The 22,192-nt window shown below is 44.2% G+C and overlaps 2 protein-coding genes across 4 annotated transcripts; both read left to right on the forward strand.

The window, feature by feature from the left end:
• Nucleotides 1–101: 101 nt before the first annotated feature.
• DENR (density regulated re-initiation and release factor) lies at nt 102–6,602 on the forward strand. Its single transcript, XM_059863748.1, has 8 exons — nt 102–286; nt 1,226–1,340; nt 2,062–2,081; nt 2,197–2,281; nt 2,893–2,982; nt 4,960–5,076; nt 5,520–5,659; nt 6,310–6,602. Exons 2-8 carry the CDS (start codon nt 1,235–1,237, stop codon nt 6,352–6,354), a joined length of 603 nt encoding a protein of 200 aa, XP_059719731.1. The 5' UTR covers nt 102–286; nt 1,226–1,234; the 3' UTR covers nt 6,355–6,602.
• A 154-nt stretch (nt 6,603–6,756) lies between these two features.
• Nucleotides 6,757–21,368, forward strand: CCDC62 (coiled-coil domain containing 62). Of its 3 annotated transcripts, XM_059863745.1 has the most exons (12): nt 6,757–7,646; nt 7,871–8,013; nt 8,297–8,489; nt 9,066–9,232; nt 9,511–9,612; nt 9,941–10,112; nt 10,198–10,299; nt 11,278–11,366; nt 12,152–12,252; nt 16,620–16,788; nt 17,431–17,550; nt 21,231–21,368. In XM_059863745.1, exons 2-12 carry the CDS (start codon nt 7,978–7,980, stop codon nt 21,258–21,260), a joined length of 1,281 nt encoding a protein of 426 aa, XP_059719728.1. In that variant the 5' UTR covers nt 6,757–7,646; nt 7,871–7,977; the 3' UTR covers nt 21,261–21,368. The 3 variants fall into 3 exon arrangements, with proteins under 3 accessions (XP_059719728.1, XP_059719726.1, XP_059719727.1); XM_059863743.1 differs by lacking the exons at nt 16,620–16,788; nt 17,431–17,550; nt 21,231–21,368 and adding an exon at nt 12,843–13,846; XM_059863744.1 differs by lacking the exons at nt 6,757–7,646; nt 16,620–16,788; nt 17,431–17,550; nt 21,231–21,368 and adding an exon at nt 12,843–13,846 and having other exon boundaries at nt 7,698–8,013.
• Nucleotides 21,369–22,192: the final 824 nt, after the last annotated feature.

Genomic DNA, 22,192 nt, shown 5'->3' on the forward strand with positions numbered 1-22,192 from the left:
GACGGCGGCGCTGGGGCGGGCGCACGTGCGCGCGCGGTGAGGGACCGGGACCCGCCGCGGCCCGAGGGGCCTCCGGTAACACCGACACCGCCCCCGGGCCCCCCCGCCCCGCTCCGCTCAGCCCCCGCCTGGCGGCTCCCGCACGCGCCCGCTCCCTTTCCTCCGGAGCCGCGGCGCCGCCGCTCCTCGCAGGGATCCCCCCGGTGCGTGTACCGAGCATCCTCCCGGCGCTCTCCGTACCTTCAGCCCCGGCACCACCCCGCCCTGCGAGCCCGCCCCTCCTCAGGTACCCGAACCGCATCCCCCCGGCTCCCCCCATCCCCTCAGCTCCACCATCCCCTCAATTCTGCCCTCACGGATCCCCCCCCGCTCCCCCATCCCACCGTGTCCCTGATCCCACCGTGTCCGCTGTCCCAGCACCCTTCCCCCGACCCGCCCTCACTTCTGCCCCCGGACCACCGAGACCCCCGCCCCTCTGTGGGGTCCCGGGAGCAGCCAGCATCCTCCCGGTCCGTGCCGTCTGCCGCCTGTCCCTGTCCCCTGCCCTGAGCCCGCCGCCTCGGGAATTCTCCCTCAGCGTTCCTCGCTGCTCAGCGCGGCTCCTACACATCCCAAGCTGCCTCACACATGTCCCTGTTTGTTCCCACCGTCCTGGGGGATTTCCTGTGTGTTCCAAACTCTTTCCTTGTTGAGTCTTGCCTTCTAAGTGCCTTGCTTGGAAATGTGTGTGTAAACCATTATTAAGCCCATTAGTGACTTGAGTTTGCTTTCCTTTTTTATGCTGTTTTTTTCCCCAGTGTTCTTGGATCAGATTGTGGCTCTTAAGGCAGTGATTTAAATGACCCCTTTCCTTTGCTAGTATGCAAGAGGTTCCTGCCCCCAGTGCCCCCACTGTTCGTGTGCCACTGATTTAACGTGATACTTCACTGAGTTGTCCTTAACCCAGTGTGTTCTCTAATTCCATGTGGGTTTCTGAAAGATTTTTCTTCATTTTGTGGTGCTTTGGCTCCTTTCCCCTTACATGCCAGAACTCCAATACCACTTGGTGCCCTTTGTAGCAGTTCTCCCCATGTTTTCATTATTTTTGACTCCCATTTTCCTTTCCCTGATCTCTCCCTCTCTTTTGACACTTGCCCCTATTTCCTCTGGAATTCTTGAGCTGGGGGGGCTGTGACTGACTCAAACCCAGACCCTGGGTGCTGATTGTGTCCCCTGTGCCCCACAGGCCTGTGACATGGCCACGGATGTGGCTGAACCTGTGCTCCCTGAGTGCAGAGGGGACAGCAGGAGCGGAGCCAGGTCCGACGCCGATTACCCCCTGCGGGTGCTCTACTGCGGAGGCAAGTGCTGGGACATCCCTGGCTGGGACAGGAGTGGGAGCACACAGGACAGCAGTGGGAGCACACATCTCTTCCTGCAGGAAGAGGCCATCAGCACAGAAAAGCTCTGAGCATTAGTATGATGGCAAGAAGTGGAATACATTAAACTGCTGTACTGTGTTTGGAAGTGTTCTTTACTCATTCCGTTTGTAGTTGTGTGGGTGGGATTTAAAGGGAAGTAAATTGCATTGACAGGTGTGTTTTTAGATAGGAGTGTCATTTTGCTTCAGGCTGGAATACAGTAGGAAACAGCCCTGCACAGTTGGTTTGGCTGTCCCCTCTTTGTGACATTGGCAGCTCTTGGAGAAGGGAAGGCTGACCAAACCACCTGGTGCTTTGTTCAGTGTCTCTTTTGCCTTAGGTAGAAATGGTGTTTTGTTCTGTAGCTTTTCCCAACCTTGGGCTTCTCCTCCCCTTCCCTCAGTGACTGGCAGCTCTTGCTGTGATGGTTTTACCCTAATGCAGAGCGTGTGAGCACAGGTCTAATGAGAGAGGAATTAAAATGTGGAGTGGCAACAATAAAGAAATGTTTTTGAGTCAGTGTGTGGTTAAAACCAGAAGTTATGTAAGAACCCATCCCTGGCTTTGAAACACCATTTGGAATTTAATTACTAAGGCTGTAAGTAAAAAGTAAAAAATTCCTTTTGTAATCTGTTCTTTTTTTCCCCCCTTCTTTCTCCAGTCTGTTCGTTGCCAACAGAGGTGAGTTAAATTTTGTTGTCCAAATTTCCTTCTGTCCTATTATGCCCTATTTTGGTTTATTTGTGATGTATTTTGTCATTCTTCCACTAACAACATTCATATGGCTTTTCTCTAGTACTGTGAATACATGCCTGATGTGACTAAATGCAGACAATGGTTAGAAAAGAATTTTCCAGATGAGTTTGCAAAACTTACAGTAGGTAAGAGTCTTTTCTATTTTCTAACTGATCTGTGTCCTTGGACATATTTGGGAATTGAGCTTGTCCAGTTCTGATCTCTTTCCTTTTCCTGCTGTATGCTGTGAAAGTTAATGCTTTGGATGCTCTGAAATGGGTTCTATAATGTCAGAAAACACTAAATAATAAATTTGTAGTTTCATTAGTAATATTTGAGCTTTCTTAAGGTTCCTGCCATAAACATCCATGCACTTGTTTCCCATCAGAGTTAATTTATTGGATTTTCTGTCTTTCCAGTTTACAGTGGATGGTTGGAGGAAAGGTCATTAATAATGAGGAACTTACTTGTTTGCATTTGGAATTTCAATATTAACATTGTCATTAATTTCTGTCTCTCTGTGCAAGAGCCTTTATTGAAATTGTCTCTGTAGCTTGGAGCTGAGGCTTTTTTGGAGTCTAATTTGAGCAAATACTGTAATGAAGATGTAACATGCATCAGTCAAAAGGCTGCTGCACTTCAGCATAGTTTACTGATTTAGCAAAAGATCACTTTACTTTCTGTTCCTGTAAGGCTGTGGGTGTTTGATCACTAATTTTGTTTTTTTTTCCCCTCACTCCTTTCTGCTGCATTTTAGAAAATTCACCTAAACAGGAAGCTGGGGTTGGAGAAGGCCAAGGAAATGTAGGAGCAGGAGAAGAAGAGGAGAAGAAGAAGCAAAAGAGAGGCAAGGTCTAAATAGTTGATTGTGGTACTGATTTCAAAGCAGTTTGGGACATCCCTTTCTCACCTGCTGGTCTGGAGCAGGGCACAAATTCTTTGCATTTTGGTGGCTCCCTCTGGAATATTGGGAATATCTTCCTCCTGTAGTCTGTGCCAATGGAAATGTTGGACAGGAGGGACAGGCAGGGAAAGGTGACCTGCATCCTGTGCCCCACTGTTCCTGTCACCACTGTCACACTCAGGGAACAACCCCTCCCAAGCTGGAATCAGCTGGCATTTCTCCCAGAATGCTGAGCCCTGTTGAGCAGCACTTTATGGGCTGCTTGCAGAGTGGAACAAAGGCTGCTTCCCTGTGGTAATGCCTCATGACTCTGCCCTGCCTTTGTTCCTTCCACCTCTCTGTATTCACGGAACAGGATTTGGTTTTGTGCTTTAAGATCTGTTACCTGTGTCTCCTCCCAGCAGTACTAATGAAAAACATTCTCAAAACCCAGCTTTGGAAGATACAAAGTTATGTGGAACAATTTAAACACACCTTTATCTTCCATCATTGGAGCTCTTTCTGCTGAATTAATTAACATGCTTTCCACCATAAATCAGAGTCCTGGAGCTGTTAAAATGTATTTGCCTGTGCAGTGTCAGTTGTGTGTAATGCTCCAGAAATTACAGTTAATACCTAGGAAGTTTCATATTTTATGCCACATATATTTTTGTTTTATTTTTGGTATCTTGGTAACCAGTTTAATTTACCTTCTCAGCAGGCAATGTCTGGTGACAACAGTAATTCGTGTTCTGTAACTTGGATGCTTTTCCCAGAGATTTCAGGACATTTTATTTCAACATTAATTTGTTGTGAAGGTTGGGTATGATTAGTTTTCAGTCTGGTGTTTAAAATATTTGGTGATGTTTGTCCAAGAATCTAAAGTTCCATGAAAACTTACAGTATGGTGTTAAGTAGGATGGTGTAAGAGTGACCATAAGAGTGTGAGGGAAAACAAGCACAAATTTCATAAGATACTCCAGAAACTCACTGAAGAAAATTTAAGGCAGTAATTTACTGTCTTAAAATTATCAGACACCAGTTTATAATAAAACAGAATTGAAGGTGCTGCGTGTTAGAAACAGAAACAGTCTCAGGGGTTGGTTTTCTTGTCATAAATTCTTTAGGTTTTCATGTTGAGAAGGCTCAGAAACATGAAACTTTGGTTACCCTGGAATAACATGGTGACTCTACACGAAGTTAGCTGAGATCTTAATCTAGCTTGAAGAATCCTAATGAGTGGAATGTCTCTTTTGCATGCTTTACTCTGACTCAGAAATGCCAGAAATGGGGAGTGTTCTCCCAGGCTGGCCTAGGAACAGGCAGGGGAGAGGTGCTGGGTGTTCCATGGAGTGGGATTGGGGTGCTGGGGCTGGCTGCTCTCAGAGCTGTGGGGTTGGCTGCTGGCTCACATTTCTGTGTCTGGCTCACTGTGGGGTCGTGCCCAGGTGTCCAGAACTTGATCTGCTGTTTAACCCAGCAGCCTGGGGAATGCAAGACCTTGTGGCCTCAGGAAGTGGGCATGAGCAGTTTGCTTTGCCTCAGACACAAACTGTGAGGATGTTAAAATAGTTGTGGAAAATATCAAAGCAAAATTTATTTCTAGAATTATCCAAACACAGTGATTGGTAAAGAGTGGGGAAAAGCCCTTTTTTTGCTGATTGTAGTGGGGGTCTGCTGGGCAACCTGTGCTTGAATGCACATTTCACATGTGTATCTATATTGTTATTTCTCATAATACTGGACTTAGATGATGTGGGATCTTTCTTAAATAATAGTAAATCTCAGAAAAGGTGAAAAATACATTTTTGTTTACCAGCAGTGTTGAGGAGTTAACAGTTTCTTTGTTTATAGGGGCAAAATCTGACCTTGTATGCTTTTTTCTTTGATGAACCATGACATAATTGAATTAATCATGTAACCTTATGCTCTGTTTTAAAGGTGGAAGAGGTCAGATAAAACAGAAGAAGAAGACTGTACCACAGAAAGTTACGATAGCTAAAATTCCCAGAGCAAAGAAAAAATATGTCACAAGAGTGTGTGGCCTTGCCACATTTGGTGAGTTTGGGTTCTCCTGGTATTGGATATGCCTGCCTTTAACCTCATGATATTTCTTCTGGTTGTATTCCACTGGGGAATCTGCTTCCAGCTGTGAGATGGAAGTCCCAAAGTGCTTTTAGCAGTTCCAAGGCATGTCAAAGGTACACTGACTTCTCACAGGGATAAATTATTGCCATGATTTTTCAAAGAGGGTTGCAGACTCACCTCAACAGAACGTGTAGAGGACATTCAGCAATTTCTACCTTGAAGCATTTGTAGATCAGTAGAGTCAGATGTTTTGGGTATAAACAACAGACTTGGCTTTCAGTGGAACTCTAGCAAAGCTTCAACTGTGAAGTGCCACTACTTTTTCAAGTTAAAACAAGATTTTGGCTTTAATCTTGAGAAAATATTTTTTATGACAACAGCTGTACTTAAATTGTTCATTTTCCCCTGGGCAGAAATTGATCTTAAGGAAGCACAAAGGTTTTTTGCTCAGAAATTTTCCTGCGGTGCCTCAGTAACAGGAGAAGATGAAATCATCATTCAGGGGGACTTCACAGATGACATCATTGATGTAATCCAGGAGAAGTGGCCTGAGGTAATAAACCTTTCTTTCTCTCAGGAAGACATACACTTTTCCACATTAGCCTGTGTTTTACCAATGATTTTGGAAAAGGGATTCATCTTTGGCAGCACAGATTGGTGTACAAAAATAAAAGAGCAGTTGTTGCATTCCCACCCTAGAGTGAGGGAGGCATGTCAGAATAAGTGCAGCTGTCAAATATCTGTGCCTTCTTTGTGACCATTTCTTAACAGTGAGTCTCTAAGTATTCTTACATTGCCATCCTGTTTTTCAACACCTCATAAAATATTGCAAAATTAAAACAAACAAAAAACCCCAAGCCCCACACATTTATGCTTCAGAAGAGATCAGCCAGTGTGGGTTGGACTGAAATTTAAGGCTGAGAACTGTAATTACAAGGGCTTTCTCTGACTATCCCTTGTCCTGGCATTTCCCAAGTGGAATTCTTTATGGTTTAACTCCACAGGTCTCTCTTTATTCCCAGCCCTGCAGGCTCAGCTGTGTCCTGTGAGCACGTGTCACTCACCCAGGATTTACAGCAGGGAATCTGGAATGGGGCTGTTCACTTCTCCCACACTTCTCTACATTTACAGGGTGTACATTGAAGGAGGCATGTAAAAAGAAAATACTTAATTTGCTTTTGTGTTGTGGCTTTTTCTCCCTAGGTGGATGATGACAGCATTGAAGATCTTGGAGAAGTCAAGAAGTGATAGTGGAGAACTACCTTTATTTAATTATATGGTTATAAATATAGCAAAAGTGAGGCTTCTAAATCCATTTGCTCTGCAGTGAAACTGTGGAGAACCCATGTCCTTGGCATTCTCACTGTTCTGTATAGGCTGCTTGGTTTTCTTTTTTGTTTTTGGGGTTTTTTTGTGATACTTGCCAAAGTTAAATCGGGGTTCTACCATGCTTAAGCATGAAGTAGATTTAAATAAAATTACTGTTCCTCACTGAAGAGCTTCTGAGGTTTTTTACATCTACTTTCTTCTACCTGTCTTATGGGAAAATAAGAATTTAAGGCATTAAAAGTTTGTTTTTCATCTGCTGTCCTTTCTGCTGAGCTTAACATGAGGCACATGGCTGATGTTGACACTTTTACCTCTCATTTACCTGGAGACAGTTTTAGAAATCAGAATGGAACAAACACACTAAAGGTTGGTGAGCAATGAAAGAAAGTGAATCCTGAAGTGGTCGTTCTACATCCCTGCCAACTGAATTATTTTATTAAGTGGAAACACTGAGAAATATGTGAATATGACTTAGAAATTTATCCCATTTTCATAATTCCAAAGATCTCCTAACCCTGCTGGGCTTCTAGGTGAGGCAATTGTAATGGCTTTACGGCTTTAACCTGCTGCTCATTCAAGAATGGTAGTAATGAACACAAGTTAATAGTGAGCACTATTCCACAGGCCATGTTAGCAGGTGGGGTGGGGTGCCAGCTCTGCTGTCTGTACTCCCACAAACAGCCTCCAGCATCGATTTGGTGCTTTTTGTTTCACTATTCCATTTAATAACAATAAATGCTCCCTGGTGGCAGGGTCCTGGAAGTGACGTGCTCCTGTCACTGCAGAGCCTCGGTGTGCTGAAAGTCAAGGGGATGATGTGTCGCTCTGTTCTGTCCCTGTAAGGTTGCTTTTTTCAGTGATTTCTATTTATAAACCATGGGTGTGTCTGGAGAGAGAACTCCATCCCTGTCGTTGGAAATAGTGTCTTAAAAGAGCTGCCTGCATCTCTGCAGTCCTCCCATTTAACGCTGGACAGAGAAGTTGCCTCCAACCCTTAACATTCCGGCCTGATTTTTACTCATGCCCGTATTAACAACGTTATTAATTATCACATTTTTCTAGCTGCTCGAGCTCCGGGGTGAGGAGGCGGCCGCGAGATTCGAACCCGCGGCTAAAGGACTCGAACCGGCAGCCCCAGGACTCGAACCCGTGGCCCCTTCGCTGTGGGGGGCGGAGCTTCTTCCAACGGCGGGCGGGGCCGGGCGGTGCCGGTGGGTCGGGGGCGGCCGGGGGTAACCGGGGCTACACGGGGGGTAATGAGCGAGGCCGGAGGGCAGGGGAAGCCCATGAGTTTAGGAAGGGCCGTCCCAGCCGGGTGGGACAGCGGAGGAGGCCTGCCGGGAACGGGGGTCGCTCCCCGGGGGTGGCACCTCAGGGCCCCCCCTCAGGCCTGCGCCCCGGCCCGTCCGCTCCAAGGCCCCTTGTGCTCCCTCAGGGCCGTGACGCGGGTGTGCGGCGGGGGAGCCTCCATGCTCAACGTGACATCCTTGAAGCGTTCCCGGTTCCACGAATGCCCGGCAGAGCTCTGGCCCCCAGTCCCCTATGAGTTCATCACTACAGCGTTCTGCTTCGCCCCAGGTAAAAGATGAAAGTGCCGTTAACAATCGGCTCTATTTTCGGTAGGAGGGTACTCATTGTGCCACTGCCGGGTTGAGTCATGGACCACAGGTGGTACCCCCTTGTTCTGCAAAGGGCTTCAGTCAAGGGCCACAGGTGGTACCACGAGCTTAAGGAACTTCTTGGAATGGTCTCTATTTATAATATAAACATAGCTCAACTAAAAATAAACCTCTAGAGTTTATTATGAGAGAATTTGTCACTTCCTTGTGTTGAAATGCATTCCGTGTCTCACCTTTTGTAGGCATTTAGCCCCGATCACAAGAACAGCATCATTAGGAGGCAGAGACAGGAGCTCAAGCTTTTAATTGCAGAACTGAAAGATCGTGACAAGGAGCTCAATGACATGGTGGAAGTGCACGAGAGACACATTCAGGCCTGGGAAGATGATCGCCAAAAAATACTGACTTTAGCAGAACGATGCAGCTTATTAACTAGTAAGTGTTGTGATGTAAAGAATGACATCTTGGTCTGTTATGTATGTTTAGGTGCTTCATCCCCTCAATAGCAGTTTTGCATCATATAAGGAACCATTTCCTACCCTTCAGCCTTGAATTTTATTGTTTCTCTGAGATCTAAACTTCCACACTGGTGCTGAAGTGATCTGATCTTGAAGGGGCTGTGATGATCAGACTCTTTCTTGTCTGAATGTGTGAATTGCTTCTGTGAATTCTTTAAAAAGTAATCTGATTAAATAAATGTGGGGGAAGAGAAAAATGTGCAGCATGCTGGTGAGTTACAGAGCCCTGTGCCCTGAGGTTCTGAACAAACACAAACCACCCAGCAAAACACCTGGTGGCTCTGAACAGTCTCAGTACAGAGCTTACCATGCAGTTCCTGTTCATCTGACCTGGATAGCCAGGGAATCCTCCTTCAGAGTGTTCAACATAAGCATCCAGGTCTGAATTGTGTGATTTTAAAACACTGGGTGAAATGATTTCTGAGATTGAAGAAATTGCATGACAGCCTCTGAGCTCTTTTCTCACGCATAACTTTGTCTCCTTCCTTTTCAGGTGAGCTGAACGAGAGAAATGCAGTTATAAAATCACTGACCAAAAAGTTAAAGTTATTAGAATCCCAGCATAATGACAGTAAGATAACACTTGAAAGCACACAACAGAAGTTTAAAGAGCTCACTCAAAAAGTAACAGATTCATCTGTTCACTGCCAGGCTCTGGAGGTAGGGGTTGAATAATGGTCTGGTTTTGTAGTTCATGCATTTACAGGATGCCTGTGATGAACTGTAACATTCCAAAACTGAGACATACAGGGTATTAAGACCCTTGATCACAAGCAAGTTGGGGAACAATTTTTACTCCAGTCCTCTTTTCTCCAGTTTGCTCGGGATCCCACATTGCCACTCACGATGTTTCAGTAACGTTGTGGATGCATTTACTGGGAAAAAATAATAACTTTGAATCACTGAAGTAATGGCTGACACTTATTTCTATTCATTAGGAGAAAAATCAGAGTCTCCACTGCTCAGTTTTGGAACTGTCTGCTAAAACAGGCCAGCTGCAAGCCAGGGAACAGGAGCTTCTCTCTATGCTTCAGATGAAGGTAACATCTGTAACATCTGTCAGCTCACGGACACTAAATGAGGTCAAGCTGCAGTGCAGCTGTTGCTGACTGTGCCACAAGGCTTCTGTCCCTGGTGATCTCACTCATGGTTAATTCTTAGGCTTGTTTGAGAAGGGAAAAATGGTCAGCAATAAACTGGTTTGCTTTCATAAACAAGCTTGTTTCTAAGATTTAATTTGGTGGGTTTTTTCCTCAAAGTCTCAGAAGGAAATCTGTGGATCACTTTACTGCAGAAGGATGTACTGTTGTTTTGTCCAAACCCATCCACAATATTAAAAATAAGATTTCATTGTGTTTCCTATTTCAGGACAAGGCCTTAATTGAAACAACTGATCAGATTACTGAGGTTACATCTAAATTTAAAACCCTGGAGAATGCCCTGCGTACAGCGAAGTTGGATGAATTCACTCGCAACAGGGAACACCAGGACCTCAAGGTGACATTCAACGATGTCATGAGTCAAGTAAATAAGATGAAAGGTAAATGTTTCTGCTGGGCACCTAATTTAGTGTAGGCTAGCACGATTTCTTTTCACTCTGGGAAATGCTGCATTTTGTTTTGCAGATATCCTCTCTGAAAAGATGAAAGAGAGCAGCAAGAACCAGGAAGAAATCAGTCACCTGAAACAAGAAAATGGCTGTTTGAGGAGTGAGCTGATACTGGCAGGTGAGGGTGGGCAGTTGGCCTTTCATGCCTTGGCTTTCAACAGCTCAGAGACTTCTGGGCAGCAGTTCACTGATATTTGTGAAGGAGGCAGCTTGTTACCTGCCTTCCTTGCAGTTTAATAAAAGTATATCCCTTGTGTGCCATTCTTCTGTGGAAGCAATATCTGGGGCTTCTGCAGGGACACTTTATAAAATCTTGTGAAAGCACAAAGTTCACCAAGGTGATTACACAGAGAGGAGTGAGTGGCTCAGGGGACTCTCTCCTGAAAATGTTGAGACTTTCTCTTCTCTGTTGTTTTCTTTAGGTGATGGCTTTGGTTTAGGCTGGTTTAACATGCAGGCCTTGGTAAACTGCATCTTGCTCTCCATAATACCTTTGGTTTTGGGTGGAAGAACATCTGGTGCTGCAGTGGATAGGAAAGGTCACTGCAATATTCTTGGGGATAACCACAGAGACCTTGAAAGATAAGGTGGCCAAAGGTGTCCTCTGCTGTCAGATAATTTCCTTGCCTGTCATTTTTAGTCTGCTGTTTGACCTTTGTCAGACATTGATGCCATGTCTCATTATTTTAAAACCAGTGAAATTGGGAATTGTTTTGCTGCACTTCTCTCTACGTGCATGAATTAAAATTAATTAGCTGAGTTTCCTTTATGCTTTCCTCTTTTTTTTTCCCTTTTTCCCTTTCCCTTTTCCTTTCTGAAAATGTTAAATAAATCAGTCAGTGACACACAGTATTGCTGCTAGTAAAATGAAGCCAGGTGCTGAGGAAAAGTCCAAGTAAAATACTTGATTTTTTGTTTTCTTGTGGGTTTTGTGCTCTCTTTATCTGGAAGAGAAACAGGTCCCATCAATCTTAAGAAAATGCTTTTGTTTTGTTTCTGTGCCATCTCCTACTGCTACAGACGCGGTATTAGCAATGCACTTGCTTTGTGTCTGTTCACCTGAAGTAATAAAAATAATGATTATCTTTTGAAACAGTGGAAGAAGCCCAGAGAAAGGATCAACTTTTTCAGTTTGCCAAGTCGAAGCAAGTGCGGATTGAAAGAGAATTGTCCAGTTTGCGACAGGTACAGCCCTGGTTGTGTTCCTGCTCCGAGGTCACAGGAGCATTTTCAGGAACATCAGACCCATGTGGAACAGTGTAAAAAAGTTAGATCTAGATAGTATTAATTAAGGAACAAAAATCTGTTTGTGCCTTGCTGTAGAATGTTGATTTATTTCATTTGGGGTTAAGCTGAAAAGCCCACGGTGCTTCCAGGCTTGGGAAGTCGCGTGAAGGGCAGCAGGATTGGGATCACACACCTGTCCAAGGTGAACTCAGCAGAGTAAGGGACACAGTGTCCTGGCAGGCCTGTTTTTCACAACCTAAACACTGTGTGTTCTCCTTCTCTCAGCTGAGGTTCTCAAAGCATGTTCCATTTTTTAATTGCAAATAATTGATGGGTAGTTACCTTCTCCACTAGCTTCACAAAAAACCCCTGCAGTCTAAGCTAAATCCCGTGATCATCATCCATGTCCTGTAATTCTGTAGCTGTGAACAACATAATAACAACATGCATTAAGTATCAGGTAACAGTAATGATATTTTATTTATTGTTCAGTGTGGTTCCTTCTTAGAAGAATATTCTAATCTTCTAATAGAAATCCTGTTTATTGCTGCAAAACATTATTTTCCTAAATATATGCAAAGATGGTCTCTTAGATTTGGAAGTCTTTGTCAATAATTTGACTACAGGCATTGGTTTATAAAAACATTTTGAGGATGTTTTTGGAAGACAAGCACTGTGGTACTACCTGATGATGATGTTCCTGCACCCAGACATTCACCAGTGCCCCTCACTGTCTCTGACAGGTCTGTGTAAAACAGCAACGGGACTTGCACTTCCTCCATGTCAACTTTGATAGCTCGCAGGAATCCAGGCAAAACCATGAAAATGCATCAAGTGGAAAGAGGTAAAGACATTTTAAAATGCTTTTTTTTTCTTAAATAGTTTGTCCTCAAAGAAAGACTTCACTGTTCAGCCCCAGCTAACAGAGGTGTGTGCTGGGTCAGGATGGCTTTGCTGGACTCGACCACAAACATCCAGTGAAGCTGTCAAGTACCTTGTGTTTTATTTGGTCAGGAGAGACCATGACCATCAGTCACAGAGCAAGTGTTGTAGCAGGCCAGACAGCTCATGATTTTTTTTAGAAAGTGAATTAGTCTGGTGGTAGGGGTGTTAACCTGGCTCCCTACTACTTTTACTTAAAAAGCAAAGTTTATTTTAGGAAGTAAACTTAGAGAATTGGTCCACACCCTGGAAGTTCAGACAGAATCACCATACTGTGATTAAAACATGAGGGAACTCTCAGACTGGTTTTGAAAAGTAACAGCCAAATCTGGGCAGATTTTCCGTGGGGTTTTGGCAGGATACAGCTGTCTGGTGGTGTGTGAGCTGCTGCAGAACTGTAGCAGAGCCTGTGTTCTGTAGAGCTTTAGGAGTGCACTTGGGGATGCTCTTTACCTGCAGTGTTTCTGACTTGTTTTTGTCGTGCCGTTGTAGCTCAGGGGCCACATTCTCTGCCTCTGAAAGCCCCAGCAAGACAGACAAGGGTAGGACTGAGGGCAGCCACAGGATGTGCGAGGAGTGTGGAACTGCACCAGTTCCAGCAAGTAGGGTAAAACCCACCCCTGAGATGTGTGAAGTAGATAATAGACAGTTACTGAATGCTTCAGACTTGGAGGAAACTGCTTCAGCGTTGTTAAACGCGTGTCAAAAAGCTGTGAAAGGCTTGGCCGTGCCTGTGGAAGAAGGAGAAAAGCAGGATGTTACATCAAGCTTTGATGAGCTAGACAGTGAAAAATCTCATGAGGTAAACAACACAAGTCCATTGAGAAACAGGGAAATTGGAGAGAATGAAGTGAAAAGCAGAGACCAAAAAACCTTTGAGGTGTCTTTGCCTTCATATGATCGTTGGCTTAAAATCAAATCTCATGTAGATTTGCAAAGCACTTTAATCCAGAGCAGCACCACGTCTGACAAAACTGATAATGGAAACAAAACCTGGGAAGAGAGATCTGACACTGAGTCTGGCCAAAAAAGCAGAGAGACTCCTACCACTTGCAAGTCTGACTCTGATTCCAGTATTTATAACTTCATTGTAATTAAAGACAAACAGTGGAAGCCACTCTCAGATCTGGAATGGCTGGAGATTTTCAAGCCCAAAAAGAGAGATGGAAATACACACCGTGGAAGAGATTACAGCTGTTTGGAGACTGCACAAGAGATGAAATGTACCTGCTCAAAAAGGTTATGAGTTTGTTGCCTTTAAGAAATAAGCATAAGCTAGAATATATAGAAACTTAGGTATATAAGCTCTCAGTATTAGCTCAAGCTATGTTTAGGATAACTGCTGTTTTAAATTTAGCTTTTCAACCTGAAAAGTAACAAATTTAAAATAAAAATAGCTCTTAAAGTATCATGATTCTATTTTTATGCATTTATTTTTTTCTCCTCTCTTATCCCCAAGAGCTGTGTGGGCAGGAGAAGCTGCAATACCATATAACTTTTAGGCAAATAAACTAATTGAGAAAATCTTAAGATTTTTTGAAATCCCAGTTGTTGCTCATAACTCTAATGGGTAAAATATGTTTTGACCAGAGCTGGACTTGTACAGTGATGTTTCTGTGAGGCAGGAAACAGATGCAGGTTTTGTGTGATGCTTTAGTGACTGTGTTACTTCTGTTGAGAAATCACATCTTGGCTGGGCAAGAATGTAGGACACAGCTCTGAGCACAGGCTGCTGCCTCTGTCAGGGCAAGAAATGAGATGGCAAGATGTAAAGGACAGCAATCTGTCCACTCTCCAGCTCGTGGGACTCTGTCCTTCTGTTTGTGCTGTGGGAGGAGAAGGACATGTGGTTGGGGACAAGCAGGATGAGGTTTCTAATGCTGAGAAGTGTCAGAAGAAGACCCAGGTGCCTCAGTGATGTTGGAATGTCTCCGAGATAAAAAACCTGCTCTGCATTTACAGAAGTGGCTTTGTGCCTGCATAAGCAAAGGCATTCAGAGCTGGGACTTGCTGTGGATTTGTTCTGTTGGTTCCTCTATTTCTGTTTCAAAAATTGATTTACCCAGCTCTATTTTAGAAGGATTTCTGAAGTTTCACAGCGATTTCATAGCTGCTTTTTAGCCAGAGGAGAGGAGCCTTCCAGCTGGTGGTTTGACAAGCACAGTAAATGAACAGCTGTTTAAACCTGCTCACAGTGTTTGCCAGCAAGCCTGCCCAGCATCCAAACAGATTAATGTTATGGAATGGAAAGATCTGATGTATGGATGCTTTCATTCTGTGTGGCTTTTGAAACAGAAATATTGTAGGAATTGTTGCTGCAGTGAGACAGACCTGTTCAGAAACAAGGTGAATGGGCAGCCACTGAAAAAGAATGCTGGCCTGGCACATTCCCATGTGCCTTAGCTGAGCTTCACTCTCCATGTGGGCTCTCTCTAGTTTCCACTGCCTATAAATCATTGGAAAGACTCCACTCCCCTTCTGTCTACCCTGACCTTCCTTATCAGCTCCCCCAGCAGCACCAATGACACACTGCCATCCCTCCAAATCCCTTTTGAGGCTGCATCATGAAAGCTGTTTTCACTTCTTGTCTTGCCCTATTTGTCTTGTCCTTGAGTGAATTTTAAGGGGAAAGGAACAAATTCAACCTGGGCAGTGCAGCTAGAAGATATCCTCCAGTTAGAGGGGAACTGTGCCACCCATTTGGGATTTGCTGCTGAGCTCTCCAGTTTTCTTGATGCCCACATTTGGTCCTGGGGCCCTGCTAATTGGAGATGGATTGACTCAGTGCAAATCCCTGACTGTCTGCTCTCCAGCCTCTGCTGACTCGGATTTGGCAGGCAATAAATCCTCACCCCTACATGGGAGGAAGGCAGGAGCATTGCTTCTGTGAAGGGATTAATGGCACAGACCAGCACAACATTCCTCCTGGGACTTGGATCTGGATCCTCCAGTTTTCCATTGCTGCTTTCAGAGTGCTGATGATGTAGTTTGTGTTTAGGGAAGGGTGCTGGCACCTCCCTGTCATCCCAGCAAATATTTTTGCCATGAGTTCCTGAGTTCTGGAACAGGCAACAAGGAGGCTGTTAACAGTCAAATGCCTTCCCCAATGGCAGAGGGGATTGTGAAATCCCAGAGTGCAGGAGTCATTTCTGTGTGCTCTGACTTGGTGACTTCATTTATGTTGGGCCAACATTTCCTGCCTTTGGATTTTTATCTCAATTCTCATTTTACAGATGGAGCAACAGCAGGTACTTGTTGAGTCTGCCTGGGCTGGACTAAGCCACTCATTCCAGAGCCATTTCCCTGCCTCAAAATCAAACCTGTGTCCCCTTCCTTTCCAGCCTGTGTGTTTTCCAGGACAGGCCCTGCTCATCTCATCTCCTCACATCTCTGTTCCAGGCTGCTTGTTCTCTCACATCTCCACAGAACCCTTCCTTGTCAGAAACACAGACATGAGCTTTTCTCTCTTAAAAGAGAGCCTGTTTTATCCCAGTGTTTTATGGGAGAAGTGAAATGGGACACAGCAGACACTCATGAGCTGACAGCTCTCACGAGGGCTTTTTCCTAGATTGAATGTCAGTTAAAAATGCACCTATTTTTAACAGTCTTGTCAGGTATGGAATGCATTGTGACACCAAAATAAGTATCTAAAGAGTATCTACTGAAATGTCATCAAAGAGAATATTTGCTTTAAAATACACATCTTTTTTCATTGTTTGCCAGTCCAGGCAGGGCTAGCACTCTGCTTCTGTTGTGTTCAGAAGTTGATTAATGTGGTTTGCTCCTACATTTAAAAATAAATAAATCCAAGCCTCTTTGGGAAAGCTCTCCTGTGATCTCTGAAGTGAGATGATCATGGTAAAACTGTGAAATTCCCTTGAAAGGTACACCTACAAATATTAATTTGCCTGATGGTTGATTAGAACCAAAAGGGTTTGGGTGTGAGAGGGGAGTGAGTAGCAGAGTATTGGGAAGAACAGAGTTTCGCCTTTTGTGTGCTCTTTGCAAGGTTAAATACACACTCAAACACATGGTCATGGAGCTGGTTGAGACTGGTTGAAAGTCAAGCCTCATCCTCAGAGGGTGAGAGTGATCTGGGGAAGCTGTTAAACATGGGCATGCTCTGAGGAGCAGGGTAATCTCCCAAGCTTCTTGGTTTCCTTGGCTCAGGGCCCACAGTTATTTATGTTGTGCCATGATTTCCCCTTGAAAGTTTAAAAAGGATGGTGATGCTGTTTCTGCCAATGTCTTGATTTTTTTTTTTAACAGTGAAGAAAACGTGGATCTGAATTCCCTCCACTTGGCTTCCCCTCTCTTGGCATCCACTGAGAAGAGCAACAAGAGTCAAAGTTCTGGGAAGTTCTCTGATGAAGATTCTCCTCTGGACATCAATGACCTGGCAGTGACTAAACCAACAAAGAGATACTGCATGAACACAGTCAGTATCTTATTGCACAATGTCCTTCACTGATTTTGAGGGGAATTATGGGGAATTATGACTGATGGTAGGAATGCAAATGTCTCCAGGCATGGAAGAACTGGGGACTCAAATGATGAGACAGCAGGCTTATGGCAAAGGTGATAACATTTTTATTTTTTTTTAAATAGCTCCTTGTTGCCTCAATATGTCTTGGACAGCATAGGTATAAATGAGTTTTTAAAAAATGAATAAGGTTTTGGAATGAAAAGCTTGAGGAAAATGGATGCTGGCTAATTGGTAATTCCACTAAATATCTGGGTACACGTGGATGCAGTTATCAGAAGCTATTGGACATGGTTTCTTTCCTGTTCTGCTTGGTTTTCCCTGTTTCTCGTGTCTTTATTCTCCCCTTTATCCCTGAAATACCTCTCTTGTGAGTGCTCCATATACCTGCATGTGGAAATCTGTTTGAAATGGCACTAGGAGAGAGCTCTGTGTTTATCAGAAACACCAGCAATTAGCCACACTCTGTTACTTTGCAGTATTTTGAACAGAAACATTTCAAAATCAAAATGCTGATTCTTGGTGCATTATAATTCTTTGAAATCCTCAAAAAAAAAGATCCTTCCCTAACTTTGGCTCCCTCTCTGTGTCCTGCAGGACACCAGTTCCCTGTTCTGGAAGCTGGAGCGCTCGTTGGCCCAGTCCCGACAGATGCTGACTGATCTGGAGCTCAGCCTTCTCCACACAAGCATTCCCAACACCAGCAACAAGAATAAGGTACAGATTGCTCTCCCAGGATGAGGTTGAGCTCTCAGGGATGCTGATTGGGAACATCCTTTCCCTTATGCTTGGCTTGCACTGTATTAGCAAAGCATGAGGAGGATATTGGTTATGAAGAGACAATTCCTGCATGCCTTAGTGCTTGAAATTTTACAGGATTCTGTTTGGCTGCTCAAGGTCATGACAGGATTTGACTCCTGCATGTGTCTGAACAGATGGAAGGCAGAAGTCATTTTGGGGCAAGCTGTAGGAGGTCTAGAAAAAAATGAACACTGCTTCTTTCTGACTTGAAGCAAATTAGGTGATTTCTCAGGCTCAGCACACACTCACTGCTCTGCTGTCCCAGAGACTCACAGTCAGAACTGGTTTATTATAATATTCATGGAAAGGAGGGCAGTATAGGGAATATATAGGATACTTTGGGTGTGAATTTAAACCAGAAGCTCTGCTTAAATAAAGGCAGAGTTCTTGTGGGTTGGTAGTTTTAGCTCCTTCATTGCAGGGTCAGAGAATATATTCAGTGGTCAAAGAAAAGAACCTGTATGTAGCTGTCGTAGCAGTTTATTTTATGAGCACAAGTGCTGATAAAGTTCCTGTTGAGTATTTGGGCAGCAGAAGTAATCAGAGAAAGGGTCACTTGTTTGGTGGGTAAATATCCATAAGAATTTCTACCTTGTTTGACAAGGACATTGTACCTTTTGTCCCTAGCAATGAGCACACTTGTGCTGGTGTATATCCCAAAGGGAGGATTTAGGCTCCTGGTTTCAGAGCAGTGCTGAACCCTCATCTTCATCCTCACACGTTTCACCTCCCTCTGAAAAGTTGCACTCCTTTTAGCCTTAGATGAACCTGGCCAGAACAACATTGCTGTAAGGAGCAGACAAAGCCATTTTTATAACATTCAGAACCATAAACCCTTCGCTGTGCTGGGCCTGACTGTAAAGGTTGTGTGCCAGCGTTTGCATCAACTGAAAGGATATTTTGTTCAGAAGTTCCTCTGCAGGATTTCATTCAGTGGCAAAGACAGCAGCAGTTTAGTCTTTTGCAAAGACTCCTGAGTAGGAGGATTCCTGAAAAGCTCCCTGCACACAGTGCTTGCTTGTGGCTCTTGCCCAGCCCCATCAGCTGTCTGGCTCCTGCTCACTGCTTGGCACGTCACAGCTCAGCTCCTCTGTCTGCCCATGACTCTGCTTTAGGATCTGATGCTGCATTTTTGAGCTTGGAAATTGGCTTCTCCTTCAGCTTTAGTGGATAGAAAATGAAGCAAACTCGTGTGTAGTGGCGGGAGCAGATCCTGAGCCACATCTGTGGAACTTTGATCTCCTTTCAGAGCAGTTCTGGGCAAAAACTCGTCAAGCGTGTTTGAGTTAATCTATGCAGGCCAGCTAACCCGTGCTTCAAACCAGGCTTACCTGGGGCTGTTTTAAACTGAGCTTTAGAACGGAATAAATATGAGATACAGCCTTTGGAATTTAATCAGGGGGAAGTGGTACATGTTGGATTCTGTGCCCTGCTGGGGTGGGGAGGAGAAGGGGGAATTAAGAACTGTACCCCTGCTGCTCACCAGCTTGAACCTGGCAGCTCTGAAATTTTATTCTCTGAGTCCTTTGATTTCCATGTAGTGTTTTTACATTACAATAGAAACAACAGAACTCTTCACAGAAGCCAGTTACCTGCTGCAGAAGAAAGAGATGCTAAGCTTCCTTTTTTTCTCTGTGATGTTCCCTGAGCATGAAAGTGTTTTCAGCTTGATCTTTTTTTGTTTGCTTCCCTCTTTATAAATGCATCTGCAATATTAATACCCTTTATGGATTTTTGAGATGGCCCTGGCACAGGATTCTAAGTGCATTTCCAATAAAACTCTTGTGAGTACTGTAACAGCAAACAGATATTAAGTCAGGTAGTTCCTTTAGTCAAATAATTAAACTTTTCTGAAGCGTGTTCCTCATCCTTGGGGCAGTCAGATCTCACAGCCTCATTCCCCAGTACCTGCATTTTCCTTATGGTGGTTAAAACCCTTCTGTGTGTTACAGATAACAGGATCAAGGATGTGAACATTGTTGAATGAGAGATTGGGAAGTTTTTTCCAGTGCCAAGGCCAAGGGCTGTTTTAGGATACTGTTCCTGGGCTCAGAGCCCCAAAAGTAGAATGTATTGAATAGAGCTGTTTCAGAATATCCAAAGCAGCCTTGCCCACAGCAGATTGTTTTTTTTTCATTTTGAATCAGGAAATTTCTCACTCTCTGATTATTTGTTCTCCTATTCTCCTATTGTGGATTGGATGCTTGCAGTAGGCACCACCTTGTCTGGTTCTGAGGACAAAAGAGTAACCAGATATGGTTAAAATCCTGAACACCACATGAAACTGAATAAGAACCAGCAACAATGAGGAGAGAAACTGAAAAAAAAAAAAAAGAAATCTCCCAGTGCTGACAAGCACTGTGCCTGCAGAGAGAGGCTGCCCCACAGCCAGCTGGGCTGTGCCACTGTGTGACTCCAGTTGTGGATCAGCCTCCATCCCATGGGGAGCTGGTGCTCAGTTCTCTCTGAGCTATTCCAGCTGCAGTCCCTGAGCTGGTTGTGCCCTGGGGAGTCAGGCTGGTTTGGTGTTCTGCTGGTTCTGCATTAAGCCTGGAGACACTGAGACTGCTCTGAGAGCTGTGGGGTCTGAGGAGAGCAGCTGATGGGGCACTGGGGGAGATGGGTGCTGAGTAGCTGGAATGCCAACCCTTCCTGTGCACAGAGAGAGCTCTTCTTTTCCTGAAAAGAGCCCTGAGGTAAAAGCAGCCAGAGGTTTTATAGGCTGAAGCCAGCACTGTGACTTGCATCCTGAAACCACTGATGTTACAAAGCTTCAGGAGCAAATCCCCAAAAGTGCTGAGCCCTGTGCTGAGGCAGCAGAGTGGGGAGAGCACCCTGAGCCTACAGAAATAATCCCATTTGCCTCAAGTGGGAAAGAGCTGGTGGAACAAACACACCACAATCCACTGTAGATCCATGACAAGCATGAGTGGCTCTCCAAGTCACTGGCTAATGCATAGTTCTCATTTTCTTTCTGTGTTAAAAGGCACTGAATCACTGTGATCAGTTAGATCTGAAGCAGAGCAGGTCCAGAAATAACCAAACATTTGTGCAGTTTCATATACAGAAGTGATTGAATTGATTTTGGTTGTGTTTGTTTGGTTTTAAATTGCTTTGAAACTCATTTGAGGGCAGGTGCACTGACAAACATTGGGGCAATTTCCTCCCTAGCTGCCAATGATTTAGCCATTCTCATCAGTCAGTTGTTTTGCCTCTGGAGAGAGGTTGGGTGGGGGGGAGTTGAAGAACTCAGGAGGAAAGCAGTGAGGAAAAGGCTATTTTCAGTTTTGGACACAGCACCATGTGCCAGTGCTCATAAATGGTGACTCAGTGGCTGGCCTGGGGCACAAAGATCACTCCTTTCCTGAAGGCCAACTGGAAAGGTTTTATTTCCCAACATCCCACTGGTGGCCCCAAGACTGTTGCCTTTCTGTGAAGTACTTTGTTTACCTTTTCCTCTTTATATTTTACTCCATGTTCTTACTCTGTTTGCAGTGTGAAAATTTGTGTAGTAAATTCACAAAAGTGTGGTCGCTTCTGATATTTCAGAGGAAATGTTCCTGCTTTTTAATAAAAATCTTTTCCATTTTCTGCAGAGGAAGAAGTTGGTTCCAACACAGAGTTAATTCTGAGGACTGAAGATCATTCACCCAGCAGCTACAATGGAAAGTTACCTCATTTTTTTTTCCCGTGGTCCTCCTGAGTGTTTGAAAGACTCACAAGTGGCAAGAAGATCTGACTCTGCAGGAATGTATTTTATCTTGAAATAAAACACAGAATAACGCCAAGATTAACAAAGCTATTTTTATAGCTGAGAGCTCAGGTTAAACACTAGCTTGTTTTTTAAGAGTCTGAAGTGTGTAATTGTTACAACATAGGAACTATTTTTCTTTTTCTTTTTTTTACGGTAGCTCAGAAATATTTATAGAGTATGACACAGCCAAGCATTCTCCTTTTTTTTTTTTTTAAATATCACATTGTTTTTGTTCTGGATTTCTTGCCTTGTAGAGAGAGATGAATAATGTTTATAGGAAGTTCCCAATTAGTGTTGTAAGCAGGAACTGCCTCCGATGTTGCTGAAATGGGAGAGCGATCACCCACAAGATGGGCAGAACAACTTTCCACACTCAGGAGCTGGTTCTTCCAAAAAAAGCTTATGGGATCAGGTGTGTATGGCCTCTGCACTGTAGAGGTAGCCATGATGTGACATTTTTTAGCATTTAAACTGGATTTATGTTTGCTGATTGGGCAAGATGTGCTGTTATCACAACTTGAACTTACTTTTTAACAAAGAGATCAAATAAGCTGATAAAGGTGATACTTTGCTGTGTCTCTCTTGCCACTGAACACATTTAGCACTTGATTTCTGACATTTCTCAGCACAGACACAAGTGGGCTGCCCAGTCCTGTGTAGGTTGGGAGCACTTTGGGACCAGTGTCCCTCCCACAGCCCTGTGCCAGCATTTTTCCTGCTCGGGGAGAGCCAAGGGTGGGAGTTTCTGTGGATTGCCCTTGTTAACTCTTTCATTTAATTTTCTGCTTTCTTTTTAATGACTCC

The sequence above is a fragment of the Haemorhous mexicanus genome, chromosome 19 (assembly GCF_027477595.1).
Source record: "Haemorhous mexicanus isolate bHaeMex1 chromosome 19, bHaeMex1.pri, whole genome shotgun sequence".
Lineage (NCBI taxonomy): Eukaryota > Metazoa > Chordata > Aves > Passeriformes > Fringillidae > Haemorhous > Haemorhous mexicanus.